The sequence below is a fragment of the Erythrolamprus reginae genome, chromosome 3, assembly GCF_031021105.1.
Source record: "Erythrolamprus reginae isolate rEryReg1 chromosome 3, rEryReg1.hap1, whole genome shotgun sequence".
NCBI lineage: Eukaryota > Metazoa > Chordata > Lepidosauria > Squamata > Dipsadidae > Erythrolamprus > Erythrolamprus reginae.
In genome coordinates this window covers 168,010,960-168,032,722 of record NC_091952.1, presented here as the reverse complement: position 1 = coordinate 168,032,722, position 21,763 = coordinate 168,010,960, and the positions used below count along the sequence as shown (strand labels likewise).

Sequence of the window (21,763 nt, the reverse complement as noted above, 5' to 3'; positions counted from 1 at the left end):
CCTTCTCCTTCTCATTCTTCCATCCTTCCAAGGTTAGTAAAATGAGGATCCAAATTATTAGGGTAATATGCTGTAAACCACTTAGGGCAGTAAAGCACAGTGAAGCGGTATATAAGTATACCATGATTGCTATTATAACACTCCTAGAGCCAGTTGCCATACTGAACTTAGCAACATTAAATCGATACAAAATTATATTGTGCCAACAACATAGAGTAGAGATGACTTCAACTATAATAATTGTTTCTAGGCCAGTGATCACTAACCTTTTTTGCCATTGCATGCCAAAAGTGAGAGAAGCACAGGGGGGGGGGGGAGATGCGTGTGTGCATGCCCACACCCATAATTCAATGTGCCCTGTCCTCCCATTCATGCGTACATGATCCCCATGCTCTCCGCTTTTGGCATGTGATGGCATGTTGTAGGGTTTTGTCCTCCTAGGCTCCAGAGGCTTTCTGGGGGAGAGTCAAAATGGCCTTCCCCACACCCCACTTCACTGGAGAGCCTTCAGAGGCCAGAAATGGCCCATTTTTCAACTTTCGGAAGGATCAGAAATCCCATTTGTTGCCCAGCAGAGGCTTTCTAGGAGTCTGGGGAGGGTGAAAATGGCATTCCCCATGTCCCCAGAGGCCCTCCAGGGACTGGAAATGGGCTGTTTTGCAACTTCCAGTGGGGTTGGAAGTCCTGTTTTTTGCTGGGGAGGGTAAAACCAGCCTTCCTCACCCCCAGAGGCCCTCTGGATGCCAAAAACGCCCTCTTAGAAGGCATGAGCCCTTTACTTACCTCAAAAGGGGTCATGGAGACTCCTGGGAGAGGAGGGGGCTTGGCCTGCTGAAAATCAGCTGGTCAGCACACACATGCACACTAGAGCTGATCTAAGACAATGGCTCTCATGCAACATGCCATCATGGTTCTAGGTTAAGATTAGTGTATTAGATACCAATCATTGACTTTGCTCTGGGTTTTGCACAGTTCTTGTGGTGGTCATGACATAAATAATTCACCATGCAGTGAAACCACAAAGGTACATTATTGCTATCAGTAGACAATATTTCTTCACCTCTATAACTAGCTATAAATTATATATAAAAATCATTTTCCTCCCTTTTGACAAGGTAACTTTATTCATAGAATAGAGAATAGAATTTTATTGGCCAAGTGTGATTGGACACACAGGGAATTTGTCTTGGTGCATATGCTCTCAACGTACATAAAATAAAATATACATTTGTCAAGAATCATGTGGTACAACACTTAATGATTGTCATAGGGGTCAAATAAGCGATGAAGAAGCAATATTAATAAAAATCTTAGGATATAAGCAACAAGTTACAGTCATTCAGTCAACATGGGAGGAAATGGGTGATAGGAATGATGAGAAAAACTAGTAGAATAGAAGTGCAGATTTAGTAGAAAGTCTGACAGTGTTGAGGGAATTATTTGTTTAGTAGAGTGATGGCAATGGTAAGTAATCAATCTCTAAAATTAGAGAGAGTGGAATTGAGAGTTGGTGGTTGTCCTTGGAGGTAGGTAAAGTCAGGAATAAAAAATTCATTAAGAGTCTTGAAATGTACTTTAATACATTTGAGCATTGTAACAGAATTTTGAAAGCCTATTAAAGTCCTCCTCTATTCCGACATATAGTTAATACAATCAAAGTGGACTTGTTTGAGTTTCTTTCCCATAGTTTCTATTTTCCCAGGACTAAGATATCTTTTCTATACTGGCTCTAAATTCTTGTGGCATTCCATCACACTGAAAGTTCATTCAACAATCATGTATTATTAAGATAATTGCAGTGTGCCACAGTCAAATAACTTTATGCAAGTGTGATTGCACACGTAAATACTCACATGTTCAGAAATAAATAATATTATCTCTGGAAGGGCTGCCATGCCTTTGGTTTTAATCTGAGGGTAATATTTATAGCGAGCAACTAAAACACTGTAGAGGTTTGATATGCTTCCCCCTGGAAAAAAAATTAGATTTTATTACCATTTGAATAGCTGAGTGTCATTGGGAATTAATGCTTCATCTCATCATTTCAAGTAAAACAGACAAATTTCAGATATCAAAGGCAGATTAATTTAAGTTATTTCATGCAGTGAATATGGATCATCCACACAGGTAATGTTCTCAATTGCAATTTTCTAGCTTATTTCCATTCAGGACATTTTTCAATGCCAAGGAGGGTCTGTGTAGAAAAGCCATGAAAAGCTTGCTATGTAAGTACAACAAATCCAATTGAATTCTCATCCACTAGGATACAACATAATTTATTAGTGCTAAAACTGATGTTGCTTTGATCCCAAAATATTGAATTCTACAGCCTTTAGTCTTACTCAGATGATGTATCATTGTTTCAATTTGGTATGGTCAATCTTCATCAATCAATGAAAATCATTATTGTTACATATCAAGAGTGCCTGGTTACAACCAGGTCCTCTGTTTAAGGGGGAAAATGGAAACTGCTGATAGGTCAAGCCATTTGACATCTCCCTATATAAGGGCAAGCTCTCCAACTGTCTTCTGCTGGATCTTATACATGGCTTGGAATAAAGAGCTGTTGTATGACATTTGTCTCCAGTCTCTTGATTCACTTGACTTAACAACTGGCAACAAGGATGGGATGTGAAGATGGACTGAAACAAAAAGAGCTGACAGATCCCAACTAGATCCAGCCCTGAGGCAACACAGAATAGTGGCCATTTTGCACATCAAATTTGAACAAACAAAGCAGCAGCAAGTCAGCATTCCACCCACCTATGCCTTTTGTCCCAGCCAAGGAGAACTGGGGGTCCTACATGACCCAATTTAAGTGTTTCATGAAGGCAAATAAGCTCCTCGGGTTATTGGACAATTGGAAATGGGTGCTGTTTCTCAGCCACTACGATCACAAGGTGTTTGATGTGGCTGAGTCCCTGTCAGAACCAACACTGGTGCAGATAGTGCCATGGCAAGTGCTGCAGAACACAGGAAAACCCACTATGCCATCCAAAGTGGGGAGGTGTCATGAATTCTGCTAACAGGTGCAGTGAATGGGGAGTTAATCAACCAGTGTATGGCAACGATGAAAAGTTTCCCCACATCATTAATTTAGAGACTTAGATGACATTTTACTAGACTAGGTAATCTACAAGGTGCAAGACCTCCACTCGCAGAGGCGATTGATTGCTAAGGCAAACTTGACACTACAGGCAGCCTTGGATGAGGTAAGAGCAACCAAGTCATCCCACAAGATGGCAGAATCACTCCATAGGTGCATTATGGCATCCACTCCATTGAAGGCGACACATCCATACATGAGAGCCAGTGACTGGATGATCCCTCAGATATCAGCAAGGAGCAAGTCTTCTGGACAGAACAACAATGGGAGCTAAGGCCCCCAAACCACAACCATGCTCCAGTTGCAGGTAACAGCACTCATGAAAAACATATCAATACCAAGATGCCATTTGGCAAATTGCGAATGGCCTGGGCAACTAGCGAGAGTCTTCCAGGCCAGCCAGCTAACATACAAATTAGCCACCCCAGACACGACCCATGTCAAAGCCAGACAGACACCGAAATGAGAAGAATGGAAGCCGAGATGCCACATTGACAACGCCAGGGGTCCTGAGACAAACTAGATGAGAATCAGGTAGGTGAGCACCCCTAGCACCCCTAGCCACAAGAAAATACATGTGACTATACTACTTGAGGGGTCTCCCTGTGAGATGGAACTGGACACTGGTTCATCAATAATTAACATGCCCTCGGTAGTGATGAAGCAAGCTATTCCTGTGCTATGACATGGACAATTGAAGGTCCAAAACCTCAAGCTGAGCGATTACCAGGGGAATTGCATTCCTGCGCTGGGGAAACTTCCATGTGCGTTTTTGGCAAGTTCAACGGGAACCTGCCCCTGACTGTGGTCTGCAGCTGCCTCCCTAGTCTACTGTGTCTGGACTGGTTTGATGCCCTGGGCAAAGAGTGATTGGAATCAGCACAGTCTCCAGTAGCTTCGCAGATGACCTGCTTTGGGAATTCTGAGACATTTTTGGCTCTGAGCTCGGCAAATATGTAGGCACCCTTATTTCTTTTAATTTAGGCCTCAACATAGTGCCCATTAGGCTGAAGCCCTGCGGAATCCCATTGACACTTAAACCAAAGATCAACCAAGAGCTGGATAAGCTGATCAGCCAAGGCATTTTGGAGCCAGTCAATCATGAGAAATGGGAGACCCCTATATTGACTCCTGTCAAAAGTGAAAAGTCAGTGTGCATCTTCTCTGATTATAAATGTACCATCAACAAAGCCCTTCAGAAGAGCGCCTACCCAGTGCCAAGTGTACAACATTTGCTGCATACTCTAGGCCCAGGTGCCATCTTTGCCAAACTAGATCTTGTGCAGGCATACCAGCAATGGCCAGTAGATGGCACTATGGTTGAGGTGCAAATCATTGTCACACATAGGGGGTCATTCAAATATTATCATTTAGAACTCATAGTTAGTGTAGGACCAGGAATTTAAGATGCGTGCACAGCTCCAGGTGATTGGTGGCTGTCACTTCCTGGATTACTTGTGTTGGCTTGGCTCTCCTTTTTTCCTGCTGCTGCTGCGTCTGCACTCCTTGCTTTTTTACTTTTTCCTCCTTCCTGGTCTTGGACGAGCTTCCCTCTTTCCTGCCCAGCTCCCTTCCAACCTCATATTGCCACCTCCTACCTGAGGTGCAAGCAGAAGGCATGGGTGGAAGTGGCGCTGGCAGTATTTATGCTTCTGGCAGCACCAATTCGCCTAGCTACCCAGCCTGAGGTGGGGGGGGTGACCTAGGAATGACAGTGCGGGAAACGCAAAGCAAATTGTCACCCAAGTGAGTGACACTGGTAAGGTTGTAAGTCAAGGACTTAACAGTTCACTTGTTTTGACCACTCCCCCCCTGGTCACATAGCCGGCAAGCCATCTCTACCCAGTCACATGACCATTAAGCCACACCCACAAAATAAGCCACACCCACAGTGGCAGTAAAAACTTTGGCAGCGCATTACTTTATGTATGTATGTAAGTAAGTATGTATGTATGCACAGTCTGTACACATATTCCCACTGTTATTATTTTTATAAATATCTCAAATATATCTAATACTCTCTGGTCCTCCTATTTATCCAGAACCAGAACCCTGTGAGGTGAGTTGGACTGAGAGAGGCTGGCTCATTTGGACTTCTTATATGCCTAGAGCAAGGCTATAATTCAGTATCTGAAATGTCAGCAGAATACATTGGTTCCATAATTTGAATAACACTGAATTTTTAGTCTACTCACCTGGAGAAAATATACCATCCGATTCCCTTTCTTCCCATCCAATAATTTCCTGCATTTTCTTCAGCAGGACCTCCTCCATTATGGTGAATACTGGTGCTACTTCATATGTAAACCTGTTAACGTATTTTGATGTAATCAACATAACACAGTCAAAAAATGCAGAAATTGAAACAAATCCAAATTGCTTGACGAAGATAAAAGCAAGGCAATGATGCAGAATTCCATCTGGTTCATGCAAACAAAAACCTATTCACAGAATCCACTAGTAATACGTGCAAATAAAACTATAGAAACATATCTAAACTGATGCATGCATGTATTTTATCCCCAAGACTCACTTAGGAACTAACAGAATATAGCACTGGATATGTAATTTGGGCAAGTACTTCATCATTTTAGCCATTGTCTATCTACTGCACCATGAAGGCTTCTTCTGCATGCTTCCAACCTATATGGTCCTGACCTTTCTTTGGCCAATTAGGCCCTCAATACTTGCAAGTACCTGTGACTACTTATGTGCAGCTAAACTTAGAATAACCTTTCAAAATCCCTAGAGTCACCCCTACTTTTCTCAAGTGCTTTTCTTGCTATCCATTTGCCATTTTCTAACTAATCCCTAAGCATGCTTCTGCATTATCTGAAATATTAAGGGAATTATTTCCAACTCTTCTTGAATTACTAATCATAATATACTGTTTTCTCATGTTATTTTCAATTGTGCTATAATCTAGGAATAGATTAATCTTTCTGGTATATATTACACTTGAGTGTAAATGTTTAAGGCTTGTGAATTAGATTTTTAAAGACGACAATGAGCCTTTGGTGATATATGTAGACACTAGTTGCAATTAGGTAATTTATACTAGCTTGTATTTAATTGTGTTTGGGTATTCCCTTGTATTGTATTGTATTGTATTCCCTGTATTTTTATAGTCAATAAAAAATAGAAAAGTATTTTCACGCTTTCCTAAAATAGTTATATCTCTTAATATCAAACAAAACATTTTTTCCTATCATTATATAAATATGGCAATCCGCAAATTTGAATATTATTATATTGTAAGTTTATAAAACAAAATAAGGAAGGAAGGAGAGAGCAAATATCGCTCCAATTGTTATTTTATTTTATTTTTGTAATTCTAAAATTCTTTTTGTTTTTCTTCTGTTATGTATTTTCTTTTCTTTTTTTCCCTCTTTCTTTGAATGTGTTTATATCTGTTTTTGATTTTAGTTTTTTGTATTGTGCATTTAAAAATAAAATATTTTTAATAAAAGTAAAAATTTCTTAGGTAACTTACTAGTTACTAATCAGACCAAATTAATAGGGAAAGCATATAAATATTTGATTGCTCATAAAAATATAGATTTGACCTTAAAGGACAATATGATAAGTTGGTGCAAAAATATCAGTAAAGAAATTGATATAGATACATGGGAAAACGTTTGGACTTCAAATTGGAAAATGACAAAATCAGTCTCCCTAAAAGAAAACCAAATTAAGATGTTTTACAGGTGGCACCTCCCACCAAACAGAATAGTAAAAATGTTCCCTAAGACTTCTCCATTATGTTGGAAATGTAAGAAGGAAATAGGGTCTTATTATCATCATCAATGGTGGACATGTAGTAAAGTCAAGCTTTATTGGAAAATGATAGAAAGAATAATAATAAAAGAAATAGTAAAACAGGAGATAGAAATAACCCCGGAGTTTTATTTACTGGGCATAACTAATCAGAGATATAAGAAAGAAATTTTACACCTAGTTATTCATATTTTGACCGCGGCCAGGATAATATATGCGCAAAATTGGAAAGGGGAAAATATCCCCAAAGAAGAGGAAGTTATTAAGAAAATATTAGATTGCGTTGAAATGGATATGATGACAAGACGGTTAAATGATCAAGAAGAAACAGAATATTATGAGATATGGAACAAAGTGTATATATGGATAAACAAGAAGAAATATTAAAATAATAAACAAATAAATAAGAGAACTATATTAGCAGTGATATCATTTAAGATTTATGTTAGAATTAGCATTGATATGATTTAAGAGTTATGTTAGAATTAGTTTATGTATGAAAATTTATTACATGAGGTAAAACAAATTTCTTCTTTTCATTTAAAGCAATAAGTTGAACTTAAGTACTTTTTGAATGTATTCTTTTTTCTGTATTGAAATTTTACTTCTAGAATAAGCGGGGAAGATACAACCCCACTTTTATGTTAAATGTATGTTTGTCAGTTTTGTCTATTTTAAGAAAATTAATAAAAATATATTGAAAAAAATATTTTAAAAATTAAAAAAAGAAAGAAAAAAGTAGAAAAGTAGTATATAAAGTCAGTCTTTGTTAACTAGCTTGATTCTTAACCTGGTTTTACCAAACTCCATCATTTCCTATTAGCATAGTTTCAGCTCACTGGTGGTGATGGGGTGGGGGTTGGGGCACAATTCAAAGATAAAGGCAGAAAAGCAGCAGGGCCAAACATGTTTTGAAGCCAAATCCAATAGGATTTCCCTTTTCTTTAGATTAAAATGCTACCTTTTATCTGCCTGATTTGTCCTCTGCTATCTTCCTAGTTTATGATTCCCATATTTTAAACCTTTTAGTCACAGTTTTGTTTATCAGCATTTTACAATTATTAAACTTCACACTCTTCCTACTGACGCCTATGAATTTTTTTCAACAGGTTTTTTTTACCACATTTCTTGAACAATGGCCATTTTGTTAAAATTTTGCCGTGGAGATGAATTTTGATGTTTAGAGTGTTACACCTCTGACTGAAGTGTGAACAAAAGTATTTCAATTTTTCTGTGTTGATCAGAACTACCCTCTTCTATACTCTCAAAGTACTATTAATATTGGTAGGTGAATTATGTGAGCATTAAAGTTTGTTTTTAACAACCAATGCTAAACAACTAATGCTAAGCTATTTTGTTTCTCTTGAATAAAAAAAAATAGTGGAGAAAGTAAAGGTAATCCTTGGTTATAATAATTCATTTAGTGACTGTTCAAAGTTACAGTGGCACTGAAAAATGTGACAGTTTTTCACATTTACAACTTGTGCAGCATCCCCATGATCATGTGATCAAAATTCAGATGATGGGAAACTGGTTCATGTTTATGACCGTTGATGTGTCTCAAAGTCATGTGACCCCCTTTTGCAACCTTCTGACAAACAAAGCCAACGATGTTATAACATTTCAGCTGTAGTGATTCACTTAACAACTGAGGCAAGAAAGACCATAAAATGGGGCAAAATTCACTTATCAAATGTTCACAGAAATGTTGGGTTTAATTCAGGGTTTGGTTCTAACTTACCTTGCTGCTGGTTCGCTTCCTCCTGCACATTATTATTATTATTATTATTATTATTATTATTATTATTATTATTTAGATTTGTATGCTGTCCCTCTCCAGAGACTTGGAGCGAATCACAACAACAAAACAGTACAAATCCAATAGTTAAAATCAATTTAAAACCCTTAATATAAAAAACAATCATACATCTCATACAAACCATACGTAAAGCGGAAACGGCCCAGGGGAATCAATTTCCCTATGCCTGGTGGCAGAGGTGGGTTTTAAGGAGTTTGCACAGTGCTGAAAATTTGCAAAAATATCCCTCTCCCAAAAGAACAAAAAACTTCACTCCTGTGCATGTGCAGAAGAAAACAGACCATCATACCTGTACCCATGAAAATCTATGAAAACAAATATATATATATTAATTCCACCCTAAAAAGATGGCGGCACTGACTGAACCGGTTCCATAACATCACCAGCGATTTGCTACTGGTTCTATAGAGCCAGTGTGAACTGGTAGGAACCCATGTCTGGTTCAATTGTACTCATAGTTCAAGGAGTATCTCTACTACTAAGGAGACTACAAAACTGTCAGCATTCATAGTGCTTTCCTTCTGGATCAGCAGAAAGAATAACTTTTGAAAGAATTAAACAATGTCAACAAATTATTTTTAAGAAGTAGCTCTTATTTATACTTATTACTTATTGTACATGATCCAACCAGTCAATTAGACACAGTGTATCAAGCATTCATCATTTGAAATTTCAATAATACTTTTCTTGATACATTTGGGAAAACTGAGTGGACCATGTTGTTCACGCTTCCTATCCACCCAACCCCAATAGTCTTTGAGGAGTGGTTATTTACAGATTTCTTGAAATTATAATCCAAATCCAGATGGAAATTATTATTGTTTTTTATTTTTATTAAGAAAGAAAGCATGGAAGCATGTGCAGCTTAAATCCTAAAGAGAAACATGTTTTCAATAGAAAAAATTGGCTTTTTATAGAACAGTATACACATACTTCCAATACATTGCAAATGCTTATTTATTTGATTTACATACTTCCCATCTGGTAAATGTACTTTGTTCTATATAAGCACATAAAAATATGGAAATGGAAAAAATGAAGGTGACATTAAAGAAGGCTAATATAGAAAAAATAAATATAACACATTAAAATATTAAATGGTAATTGGAACATCTTGTTTTAGTACATTAAAAAGTGTGTTTCTGTGCATATGTGGACACACACATATGTATATGTACAGCAGTGATGGGTTCTAAATCCCATTGCTATTGGTTCGCATCCATGTGCGACACTTCTGTGTATGCACAAAATACTGCCACTACCGGTTTGTAAATCTGGACTGTACCGATCACTGATGGACAGGCACATATAACAACAATGATAAAAAACAACATGTAACAATCCAATTTAATAAAACAACTAAAAACCCTTATTATAAAAACCAAACATACACACACACAAACATACCATACATAACTTGTAACAGCCTAGGGGAAGGGATATCCTAACTCCCCAATGCCTGGCGACAAAGGTGAGTCTTGAGTAATTTGCGAAAGACAAGGAGGGTGGGGGCCGTTCTAATCTCTGGGGGGAGTTGATTCCAGAGGGCCGGGGCCACCACAGAGTAGGCTCTTCCCCTGGGGCCTGTTATGGTTCCGTCTGAGGCCCCTCAGGGAACGGCTGATCTTCTGTCGGTTTCCAGCTCAGAGGGAGAGGCTGAGGAACAGGAGGTGCAGGCAGACGAGGAGGAGGAATCCCAGGCTGAAGAAGAGGGAGGACAGCCAGAGTCCCCCCAGAGGGAGCTCTCCCCAGCAAGCAGCCTGGATTCCTTAGAGGAAAATGCACAAGCCATAATTGATCTGCGACAGAGAAGAGCTACTCAGAGAAGGGATCAATTGGCTAAGTACTTTCAGCATTAAAGAGGCAACAGCTGGGTTTGGGTGTGGTGCTCTTTGGAAAGGCTAAAAGGCAGACCCACCCTTCCTGGCTTGTGGAGTTTTATCTTTGAGAGTCTTGGGACCTGGCTGTGAACTTTGGCGTCTTGGAATCCTGGTTTGTGCCTTTGACTACTGAAACCTTGGGGTGGGTGTGCCAGCAAGAAGCTTGCTGTATTGTCTGGACATCAGGACTCTGCTGTAAAGTATTATAGCCTGTCTGTTGGGAAGAACAGGTTTTCCTCTGTGTTTATTTTTTCCAGCTATAAAATACTTTTGGCTTTTACCAGAGTGTCTGGCTGTTTTTTCCAGTTGGTGTTGAGGTCTGGGGGAACCCAGACAGAACAGGGCCCGCCAAACGACATTGTTTGGTCGACGGGACCCGGAGAAGGCCAACTCTGTGGGACCTTATCGGCCACTGGGATTTGTGCAGTAGAAGGCGGTTCTGGATGTATTCTGGCCCAATGCCATGTAGGGCCAGATATCACTGTGGTTGGTGGTCCTTGGAGAAATATCTTTGTTCCAACAAAGTCTTTTTTTGTTGGAGCTCCTACAGTATTTTCATTCTTAAAGAGCAACTAAATATTTCGCTGAACTATTATTTAATCTTATATTAATCCTATATATAACTGAGATTACAATACATACATGTTTGTATTTGCAGTAGCTGTCAACCATTCTCCAACAAGTCCTATAATGTCAAGGCCACTGGAGAGTTGATTGAAATAATGAGGATGTCCTTAAAAATACAAGTGTTAGACATACATCATTTTAAGATTGCAATAAAGCAACCACGGATAATTGGAAGATAGTGTAAAATAGTGTTTTGCCCATGTGCCTTGGTGTTTTATATGCAAAAAGAGTTCATTTTCTTATGGGACTATAATATCCACCAAAACATTGATGGCACAGCAGTGAACAAAGAACAAAAATCTGCATTACAAAAGACATTTCTGATAGATGCATTCAAGAAAGAATAGTGTCAAACGTTATACAGTCCATGAAAGTTTGCGCTGTGAAGATTCATATTTTAAAAGTCTGCATCAAAAAAGCTTAAAAGCAGAAAATCTAGCATCAAGAAAAGCAAAAGACCCTTCCCCCCGAAATTTTTTTTTATAGACTCTATAGTAGTGATGGCGAACCTTTTTTTGCTCAGTTGCCATGCATGATAATGTGCACGCATGTGTCCACACCCATAAAGAAATGCCCTCCCCCTATATATGTGCAAAACCCCCACACTGGTCTCCCTCACTCATGCATACAACCCCTCACTTGCCCCACATATGCACAGAGGCCTCACTGAAGCCTTCAGACTTCATGTAGGCCCCTCGGACTGTTTTTCATTCTCCCCAAGGTTCAGGAAAGCCTTCTAATGCATGGGGATGCTTGAAAATGGATCTATAAGCCAACCAGAAGTTTGAAAACAAAACAGAAGTGGAATTGCTCTATTACTTACCTGCAGATAGGTTTGTTTTTTTTTTAATTTATTTATTTATTTATTTATTTATTTATTTACACAATACACATTGAAGAGAATAGACATGTAGTAATATATATAAAGAAAAGGATAGAAGAAAAGATATAAAAGTAGAGGAGAAGATATATGAAAGGAAGAAAAGATAAATGAGATAAGGAGAGACAATTGGACAGGGGACGGAAGGCACACTGGTGCACTTATGCATGCCTCTTACTGACCTCTTAGGAATCTGGAGAGGTCAATCATGGATAGTCTAAGGGGAAAATGTTTGGGGTTAGGGGTTGTTACTACTGAATCAGGTAATGAGTTCCATGCTTCAACAACTCGATTGCTGAAGTCATATTTTTTAGTCAAGTTTGGAGCGGTTAATATTAAGTTTGAATCTGTTGTGTGCTCTTGTGTTGTTGCGATTGAAACTGAAATAGTCATTGACAGGTAGAACATTGCCGCATATGATCTTGTGGGCAATACTTAGATCGTGTCTTAGGCGTCGTAGTTCTAAGCTTTCTAGACACAGGATTGTTAGTCTACTTTCGTAGGGTATTCTGTTTCGAGTGGAGGAGTGAAGGGCTCTTCTGGTGAAGTATCTTTGGACATTTTCAAGAGTGTTGATGTCCGAGATGTGGTATGGGTTCCAGACACATGAACTGTATTCAAGGATGGATCTGGCAAAAGTTTTGTAGGCTCTGGTGAGTAGTGTGAGATTGCCGGAGCAGAAGCTGTGTAGGATCAGGTTAACAACTCTAGAAGCCTTTTTGGTGATATTGTTGCAGTGGGCTTTGCCACTTAGATCATTATGATGTTAGTATTCCAAGGTCTTTTACTGAGTGGGGGCCAGGCCTTGCACACCTGGGCCCATTTGTTCTGCAGCCAGCAGAGCTGATGAGTAGTGATGGGCAAACCGAACCCGCATAATTCGGGTCCGTACTGAATTTTGCGATGTTCGGTATGCCGAACACGGACACAAAATTTTTTCAAACTTCGGGCAAAGTTCAGGGTTGTGTTCGGTGTTTGGAGCTTTGACGTCACCGGCAGGTTGCTAAGGACGCCAAGGTGATCACTTCCCGGATTCCATGGAATCCAGCAAGTGATCACCTTGGCATCCTTAGCAACCTGCCAGTGACATCAAAGTTCCGCCCCCGGAATCTCTTTGTGGGAGGGATTCCCCATTCGGGTTCGAGTTTGGGTTCTGTTCGTGTTCGGCCAAATTTTGTGTAAAGTTCGTCCGAACTTACTGAACCCGAACACCGTTGGGTTCGCCCATCACTACTGATGAACCAAAAGAAGAAATGAGCCAAAGTATGTGATGCCTGGTTGCAGCTATCTGAAGGTAAGTAGTAGGGCAGCTCCACTTCCATTTCATTTCCGAACTTCTGGTTGGCTTATTGGACTATTTTTTCGGCATCGCCAGGGTTCAGGGGTTTTCCGTAAGCCTGGGGAGAGTGAAAATGACAGAAAAGAAGGCCTAAAATCAGTTGGCCAGTACGCATATGACATAGGGCAGCGTCTTCATGTGCCATAGGTTCACCATCACTGCTCTATAGAGAATTAGCATTTGCAGACATTTGTTAATGCATGAAAAGTAAGATCCTCAGGTCATGCTTGCTCAGGGTGGAACAAGGCAATTGTGTGCTCAAAAAAACCTGAGGGCCATAAGATTATATGAACACTATTATTTCTAATGCTTTTGATTAATTTTTTCTTTTACTAGTATCATGTATATAAATATTATTAAATCTTCACATACTTGACAAAACAAATAAATAAGTAAAAATAAAATATATATTATTAGTTACCTGTTTTAACACCATATTTCAAAGTGTCCCTGCAGTCTACAAGAATTTGCTCCAGAGGTTCAGGATGATCCGAAAGTTCTAAATTGAAGCCTTCTAGACCTTCCAGAAGCTGATGTGGATGGTGGAAATCGAGTACTTTGCTCTTTCTGTCAGCGGCCTTTTTGATATAACTGAAGATAATATCCACCACTTCATGAAGAAAATGTTTGGTGCATTCCTCACCATTGGAAGCTGGCAACAAATCTAAAGAAACCACTCCCAATAAAATAACATGATGAAACTGAAGCAAAGAATTGCACACAGCTGGAGGATTCTTTAATAATTGTACTTATTTATTTATTCGACTTCTATGCCGCCCAATCCCAAAGGACTCAGAGCGACCTACAATAATAATATAAATACAAATACAAATAGATACAGAGCAATTAGAAAATGTCGAATATAATATCTAAAACTATAAAACCCTGTAATAAAAAAGAACCTATTAATTACAAAACAGTCATAATCACATGCATACATACCATTCATACAGTTTGGCCATGTCATTTGTTAATTCATGGTGCACAGGCCTGCCGGCAAAGCCAGGTCTTAGTGGCCTTATGGAAGGCCTGTAGGGTGGGAGAAGTATGGACATCGGGGGGTAGTTGGTTCCATAGAATCGAGCTGGCCACAGAGAAGGCCCTCCCCCGTGGTCCCGCCAACCTGCATTGCTTAATCCAGTGTTTCCCAACCTTGGCAACTTGAAGATATTTTGACTTCAACTCCCAGAATTCTCCAGCCAGCAAATGCTGGCTGGGGAATTCTGGGAGTTGAAGTCCAGATATCTTCAAGTTGCCAAGGTTGGGAAACACTGGCTTAATCAATGGGACCTGGAGGAAGCCAACTTTGTGTGCTCTCATTTGTCTCTGGGAGGTATGTGGCAAGAGGAGGTCCCATAAATAGTCTGGCCCTGAGCCATGTAGGGATTTATAGGTAATAACCAACACATTGAATTGTGCCCGGAAACTTATAGGAAGCCAGTGCAGCTTGCGGTACATAGGTGTTATATGGGCATACCGAGGTATATCCATGATAGCTCTCAAGGCTGCACTCTGGACTATTTGCAGTCTTCCCCAACTGGCTAGAAAAAACAAAGTTCTCCTAGTTCTTTCACTTGTTTCTTGGCTTTATAAAAAGGTAAGGCACTTTTCCAAACTTTCCTAAATAAACCCGTTAATTTAAAAATGTTAAGCCATTTCCCGAGAATTATAAGCCAGAAGATCTGATAAACAGACAATTTTACTGAGAGTGATATCCTACAGAGATTAAGGAAGCAAATAAAGTAGTGGAGCAAAACTTTATTCTCTTTAGAAAAGAACAAAGCCATTGAAATTTCCCTGTACATGTTAACATGTATTCTTTCAAACACGGAAATTGAAAAATGTACAAATAGAAAAACATACTTTTAAATAAATGTTGGTATTACCTGACCAATATACTTTTGAAAAATTTGTTTCAAACTTTTGAAAAGCAGATATTTTTCCTTTCTCTTCACAATCGCCATGGAAAGTAGAAATATGTTTGGATTTCTGTTGCTGAGGTTCTGAATGGTCTGACCCATCTAGGAAAGTAGCAGAAGAATAATCACCTTTTAAAAAGTTGCCATACTTATTAGATTTGTATGCCGCTTTGAGTCTTCGGAGAGGGGCGGCATACAAATCTAATAAATAATAACAATAACAACAACAACAACAACAACAACAACAATAATAATAACAATAACAATAACAATAACAATAACAATAACACAACAACAACAACAACAATAACAACAACAACAACAACAACAATAACAATAACAACAACAACAACAACAACAACAACAACAATAATGTTTCAATAGCAGGCAGAAGATTTTAGATAATTAACTGTCACACCTAAAGGTTACGGTAAATGCCCTTAAAGCAGAGGTGAAATAGAGCAGATTCTAACAGGTTCTGGAGAACCGGTAGTTGAAATTTTGAGTAGTTCAGAGAACCAGCTAATACCACCTCTGGCTGGCCACAGAGTGGGGAGGGAGTGGCGATTTTGCAGAATCTTTCCCCTGGACTGGGGTGGGAATGGACATTTTGTACTATCCTTCCTCTGCCATTCTCACCAAGCCACGCCACAAAGCCACACCATGCCAACCAAGGCACATCCACAGAACTAGTAGTAAAAAAACACATGGATTTCACCACTGCCCAAAAGGTACCTCTGCCAAACTATCTGTTTTCAGATGAAATTTTAATTTGATTAAAGATAAACTGAACAAAATAGAGAACAAATCATTATATCGTGGAGGTGTAAATCCCACAGTTTAAAATATGTCACCATGAAAGCAGTAAATTGCATAAGTGTCCTGGATTAGCTCTTTTTATAACACGGGTTTAAGACATTCAGAGAAAAAATTAAACATATCTTTTCTGCTTTCCTTTGTTCTATATCTCCACCTTTTCTGTGTTTAAAATAAACACAGGCCAAACCCCAATTAACTGTTTTCATTACCCACATTATATAATCAAATGTACCAACAATGAAACACAATGCTTTCTTTAGAATCTGTGAGGGTTGTTGTTTTTTAATGGGTGGGGAAAATGGTGAGGCACACAAAGCAATACAAAGACCAGTTCTACTTTAGTATTTTGACATGTGCCTACTTCCTTCTCCTCACATGCCTTAAGCATTCTTACAGTTTTAGAGGCCTAGCAAATATTCCCCACATATTTGTGTGCAACCTATGACTTTGCCACTTATCCTACTTCATTTTACTTTGTCCCATGCTCATTCTCTGCTATGGACATAGGAACACCTGCTACTTCCTTAATTATCCTTGTAGGTTTCCAATGATGCCACTACAGTAGAAATTTTGGTCTCCATCTGTAGTGGGTTCTAAAACCTGTTGCTATCAGTTCTCACAGGCAGTCATGCACAAAAGCATGTTAGGTGGTGTTGTGGTGAGCTCTGGCCCAGCTCCTGCTCCAAGGAATGTGCAGGTGGATGTGGGGGAAACATCCACATGCCACAGGCCTGTTTTGCTCCCGATGGAATCTGCCGATGAAGCCTCCTCTGACCAAGGAAGCATGAGTGACAGGGAAGAGGGGAGTTTGGCAGACAGCCCAGGAGGAGATCAATCATCTGTATCATCCTTGGATTCTGAACAAGAATTAATGACACATCCACGCATGTGTAGAGTGATGCATAGGAGACAACAACTGAAGGATTATTACAAGAGAAAATGAGGCCACCTGTGGTTGGGTGGGGCTGCTGTAATTAGTACTACAGATAAAAAGAACAGTGTGCTGGTTTAGCCTTGTGGCAGTTTATCTGATTCATTGTTTCATCAAGATCGTGGTTTTTGATCTTCAGGATTGTGTGTGTGGACTCTCTGGACTTTAGAATTGGACTCAATTTCCCAGTTATTGGGTGAGCAATTGGACTGCATTTAACCTGTGCCTTGTGTGTACCAGAAAATCCCTTTGACATTTAAAAAGGGAGCTGTTTCTGTTTTTCTGTTTATAAAAACTTTTGGGTTTTCCTTTTATCATGTGGTGTGTGTCTTTCTGGACTAATTACCTTGTAATTACGGGCGGTTGAGCCATGCCGGCAGAACAGGTGGGTGGGTGGAGCCTCCCGTTGCCACCGCTACTGGTTCACAGAACTGGGCTGAATCAAGAGCAACCCACTGCTGATCTCAGTGCTCTACCAACCCTCCTTCACTATTTTTCTTTCAAATTGATGAATTCACAATTCTCTGTGCTTCCTGTTTGGTGCAGCATGATTCATCCACCAGTTCTGAAGTACCAGAATGCATCACCTGACTATTTGTTTTTCTACAGAAATCAAGGTGAACACAATTTCTCCCAATGTTTTCTTACTTTACCTCAGAACTAATGTTTTTCACTTTCGGATAGAAGAAAGGATGGCAACCGGTTTGTCTGCTACATTTCACTGAGTATAAACAATGGGCTAGTATGTGTTGTTGAAGGAACACAGCTCCACTGCCTTGTTGATATGGTACACAAGCCTTTTATTTGGGTTGAACTAAATGTACTGCTCAGAAAGAATAATGCACACTACCTAAAATTCTAATTCCTCAATTTTCCCAAGTTTGGGTCCATAATCTTTCCTGCATAGATTGTTGTAATAGAGTTCCACTTGTATGGTGTTGTCTTCTGGTTTATCTGTCTTTACTTCCTAATTATGGTCTTAGATATTATGTTATCTGAGTACCATCTGACTGATACATCTTCCAAAAGCTGTGATTCCTCCTACTAATACATGTGGCTACCTTTGAAGAGTGTTTGGAAACTTCAGATCGTGCAGAATGCAGTTGCGAGAGCAATCATGGGTTTTCCCAAATATGTACATATTACTCCAACACTCCGCAGTCTGCATTGGTTGCCAACCAGTTTCTGGTCACAATTCAAAGTGTTGGTTATTACCTATAAAGCCCTTCATGGCACCGGACCAGGATATCTGCAAGACAGCCTTCTGCCGCATGAATCCCAGCGACCAGTTAGGTCCCACAGAGTTGGTCTTCTCTGGGTCCCATCGACTAAACAATGTCATCTGGTGGGACCCAGGGGAAGAGCCTTCTCTGTGGTGGCTCTGACCCTCTGGAATCAGCTCCCTCCAGAGATTAGAACTGCCCCTACCGTCCTTGCCTTTCGTAAACTCCTTAAAACCCACCTCTGTCGTCAAGCGTGGGGGAACTGAGACATCTCCCCCTGCCTATGTAGTTTTTGTGCATAATATGATTGTATGTATGTTTTTTATATTGGGGTTCCTTGCTTTTAGATTTTTAAATGTACAACAGTTATTTTAGATTCTAATTATTAGATTTGTCATTATATATTGTTTTTAATCACTGTTATGAGCCGCCCCGAGTCTGCGGAGAGGGGCGGCATACAAATCTAGTAAATAAATAATAAAGAAATAAATAAATAGTAAGGAAAATCCTGAGGAATCCTGAAAAGTACCACATTGTGATCACCTTGGATCCAAAGTATTTAAAGGTCTTCTTAATTCCCTTAATTGTACTTAGAAGCAATTCATAGATTTTATAGCCATGCATTTTTCCTGCATTAGTGTCAGCCTTCCCATATGGATCAGACAGGAAAGATGAATGAATAAGCTACTGCTACAGTCATGTTGGGAACAACAAAGAACATCTGGTTTGAAAGGATAGAATGGTGACATCACTGTTGTCCGGGAGGTGCCCAATTGCGGGACCATTTCATATCACCATTTCCCAACAAAGTGGTACCTGTCTCTCTGCTTGCAGTCATCTACTTTCAGATTGCTGGATTGGCAGGAGACAGAGCATGTCTCAGAAGCTGACCCTATCTTGTGCCATCAACCAGGACTCAAACATAGGCCTGCCAATTTGTCAGCCCAGAATCCTAACCATGAGCCACTGTGCTCCCTATCTGATGAGGTAATTCTACTTTATTGTAGAACAGAACCATTAACATAACCTATCAAATCTGAAAGTTCCAATGTTCAGCCTGATAGGTTAGGTAGGATACTTTCTGAATTTTTTCTCTATCCACTATGCAACTCTGGGAACAGCCTCCATCTGATCATTCCCTATAAAGCATGTCAATCCCCCCCAAATCTCCCAAGACCATTCCCTCGTATCATTACATCTAAAAAACCAGATTGGAGTAGTGGTAAACGCTCCAGTCTAGAAACCAAAAGACTAGTTTTAGTCCTGCCTTAGGCCTAAGTATGGCTTGAGCTAACCATTCTCTCATTCCTATTCCAGTGGTGAGTTGCTGCCGATTTGGACTGTAGCAGAAATGTACTGCCAGTCGCTGAACCAGCAATGACTGGTGGTGTACATACCCAAACTGGTCCCACTTGCCTTCCCTACTGGTTCTGATCGCAATGGAAGTGTATGTTTTGCACATGCATGCTAGTTTCACTTGTGCCTGCACCCCCTTCACAATACACAAAAGACCCTGAAATGACCCTCAAAGGCTTTACGCATGTGCAGAGGGGCTTTTTTGCAAGACACAGCACCCGGTGGACCAGTTTGGGCACGAACACGGCCAATTATCACTGGTTCAATGAGTGGCAGTAAATTTCCGCTACAGTCCAAATCACTAGCAACTCACCACGGGAACAGGCAAAGGGAACCCACTTCTGAAAAACTTTGGCCAGAAAACTGCAGGGACTTTTTCAAGCAGACCAGGTGCCAGGTGTCAACACTGACTTGAAGGTACAAACCAAACAAGCAAACAAAACACTACAAAAACACACCTTCCTTCATTACTTCTAAGAGCACATCGGTTTCTTACTAGCTTACAGTACATTTGCACCACTGTATTGCAACAATGAATCTACTGGCAAATGAAAACCGCAAATGGTTGCTTGGAACCATAAAACAAAAACAAAATTCTGTTTCCAAGATTCAGAATAAAGTGGATGAAAAGATCATGTAAAGAGTGAAGTTATGAAGTTCCATCATGAGACTCTAAAGATATTTAAGTTTCAAGAAGTTTTCTTTGGTTATTTTTTTTAAATAAACTAATGTATTTGATTTTTTTTTTTTTTAATCTCTTCTAAGCCCTCCAGGAAAGTAAAGAAAAAGGGTTTTATGATTTAAGTATTTCTTTTTCAGCACACTTTTTTTTCATAAACCCACAAATGAATTACATGGGTCATTTTGAGATGCCCACAGAAATACAAGAACTTTTTATTCTCTTCTTGTTTTCCCATAGAGATCTTCCAGTTGGAAAAGTCAACCATCTCAAAACTGTCCATCTCCCCCATTCCCAAGATCATGACCAGCTGTAGAGCAATCCTAAAGCTGTTTTCTCTTTTTGTAGCTCTAGAAGAGCTAGGATATTTTGTGAGTTATGGGGGTAGATGATGAGACAATGATACCCTTAGACTTACTTGTTGTATGGGCAATCATCTGGGAATCCATCTGCTTTCCTCTGAATAAACATGCACCACTGAGTAATATCCACAGTACTAAAAACAAAAAACAAGAAATAATTGTACCAATAGAACTGAATATAAGTACTGTATTCACAAATGTGCGTTCTGCTGAACTTCTTTATTTTATTACTGAGCACATAGTTTTATACTTCTAGACTTCTCAGGGCTTCTGGGCGTTCCGGTACATGTTTGGAAAATGGGTGGAGACAAAAGTTTCAGACTTAATTTAAAAGATTTTTTTTTAAAGAGACATAGTTGGTTTTATTACAATAGCCATTTATTCATTCTTATTAAAGTTCAGCAAACTGAACAAGAACTGATAGGGAACAAAATACATAGCCATTGATATGACTTGCTCTTTTTTTCCTCCATCTTCCTCGAACAAACTTTTTCATTAAAAGAAGTTTTTATGAAAAGAGGATTTTGGCAAAAAAAAAAGTGCTGTTGGCTGAATCAGAAAAAAAAAGACTGTTCCATGAAATATCTTGCAATCTTCAAGACATACACAAAGCAGGACATATCTAGAGATTAAAAGAACAATCTGTGTTTGTTAATTGGAATGACTACCTCTTTGTCCTTTAAGAAATAGCTGATGGGAAACAAAATAGTATAGGAAAACACTTTGTTTTTGAAGCACTTGGCGCTGCGCACAATGGTTTTTCTATAGCTCTATTCATATTTTCTTTGGAAAATATATATTTTCTTTCTTTCTTTTCTTTGGAATGGAATGAAATAATGTTATGCCAAAATCTACTTTGAAGTTTCTCAAAAAAAAATTTTTCCAGAAATTTGTTTGTTATTCCAGCAGATAAATCTATTTTAGCTCTTCTATCCTCTTCATTTTTTTAAAAAAAATAATTTTATTAAACATTACAATTAAAAATATACAACCAGCCTAAAACCAGGAGATCATGAGTTCTATCTGGTTTTAGGCATAAAAGGCAC

At 39.2% G+C, this 21,763-nt stretch overlaps 1 protein-coding gene across 4 annotated transcripts in view; it reads right to left on the bottom strand.

The window, feature by feature from the left end:
* Positions 1–20,993, bottom strand: part of LOC139164685 (glutamate decarboxylase 1-like) — a 53,583-nt gene extending 32,590 nt beyond the window's left edge. For 2 of the 4 annotated variants that reach the window (XM_070747126.1, XM_070747127.1), the window contains exons 1-6: positions 20,774–20,929; positions 15,315–15,449; positions 13,850–14,104; positions 11,225–11,315; positions 5,302–5,414; positions 1,854–1,969 (exon numbers count right to left, since the gene is read on the bottom strand). In XM_070747126.1, coding sequence (XP_070603227.1) covers positions 1,854–1,969; positions 5,302–5,414; positions 11,225–11,315; positions 13,850–14,104; positions 15,315–15,449; positions 20,774–20,804 — 741 coding nt within the window. In that variant the 5' untranslated portion in view covers positions 20,805–20,929. Of the gene's footprint in view, positions 1–1,853; positions 1,970–5,301; positions 5,415–11,224; positions 11,316–13,849; positions 14,105–15,314; positions 15,450–20,773; positions 20,930–20,967 lie in introns of those variants that run through there. The other 2 variants (XM_070747124.1, XM_070747125.1) reach the window with 2 other exon arrangements.
* Between the last annotated feature and the right edge of the window lie 770 nt (positions 20,994–21,763).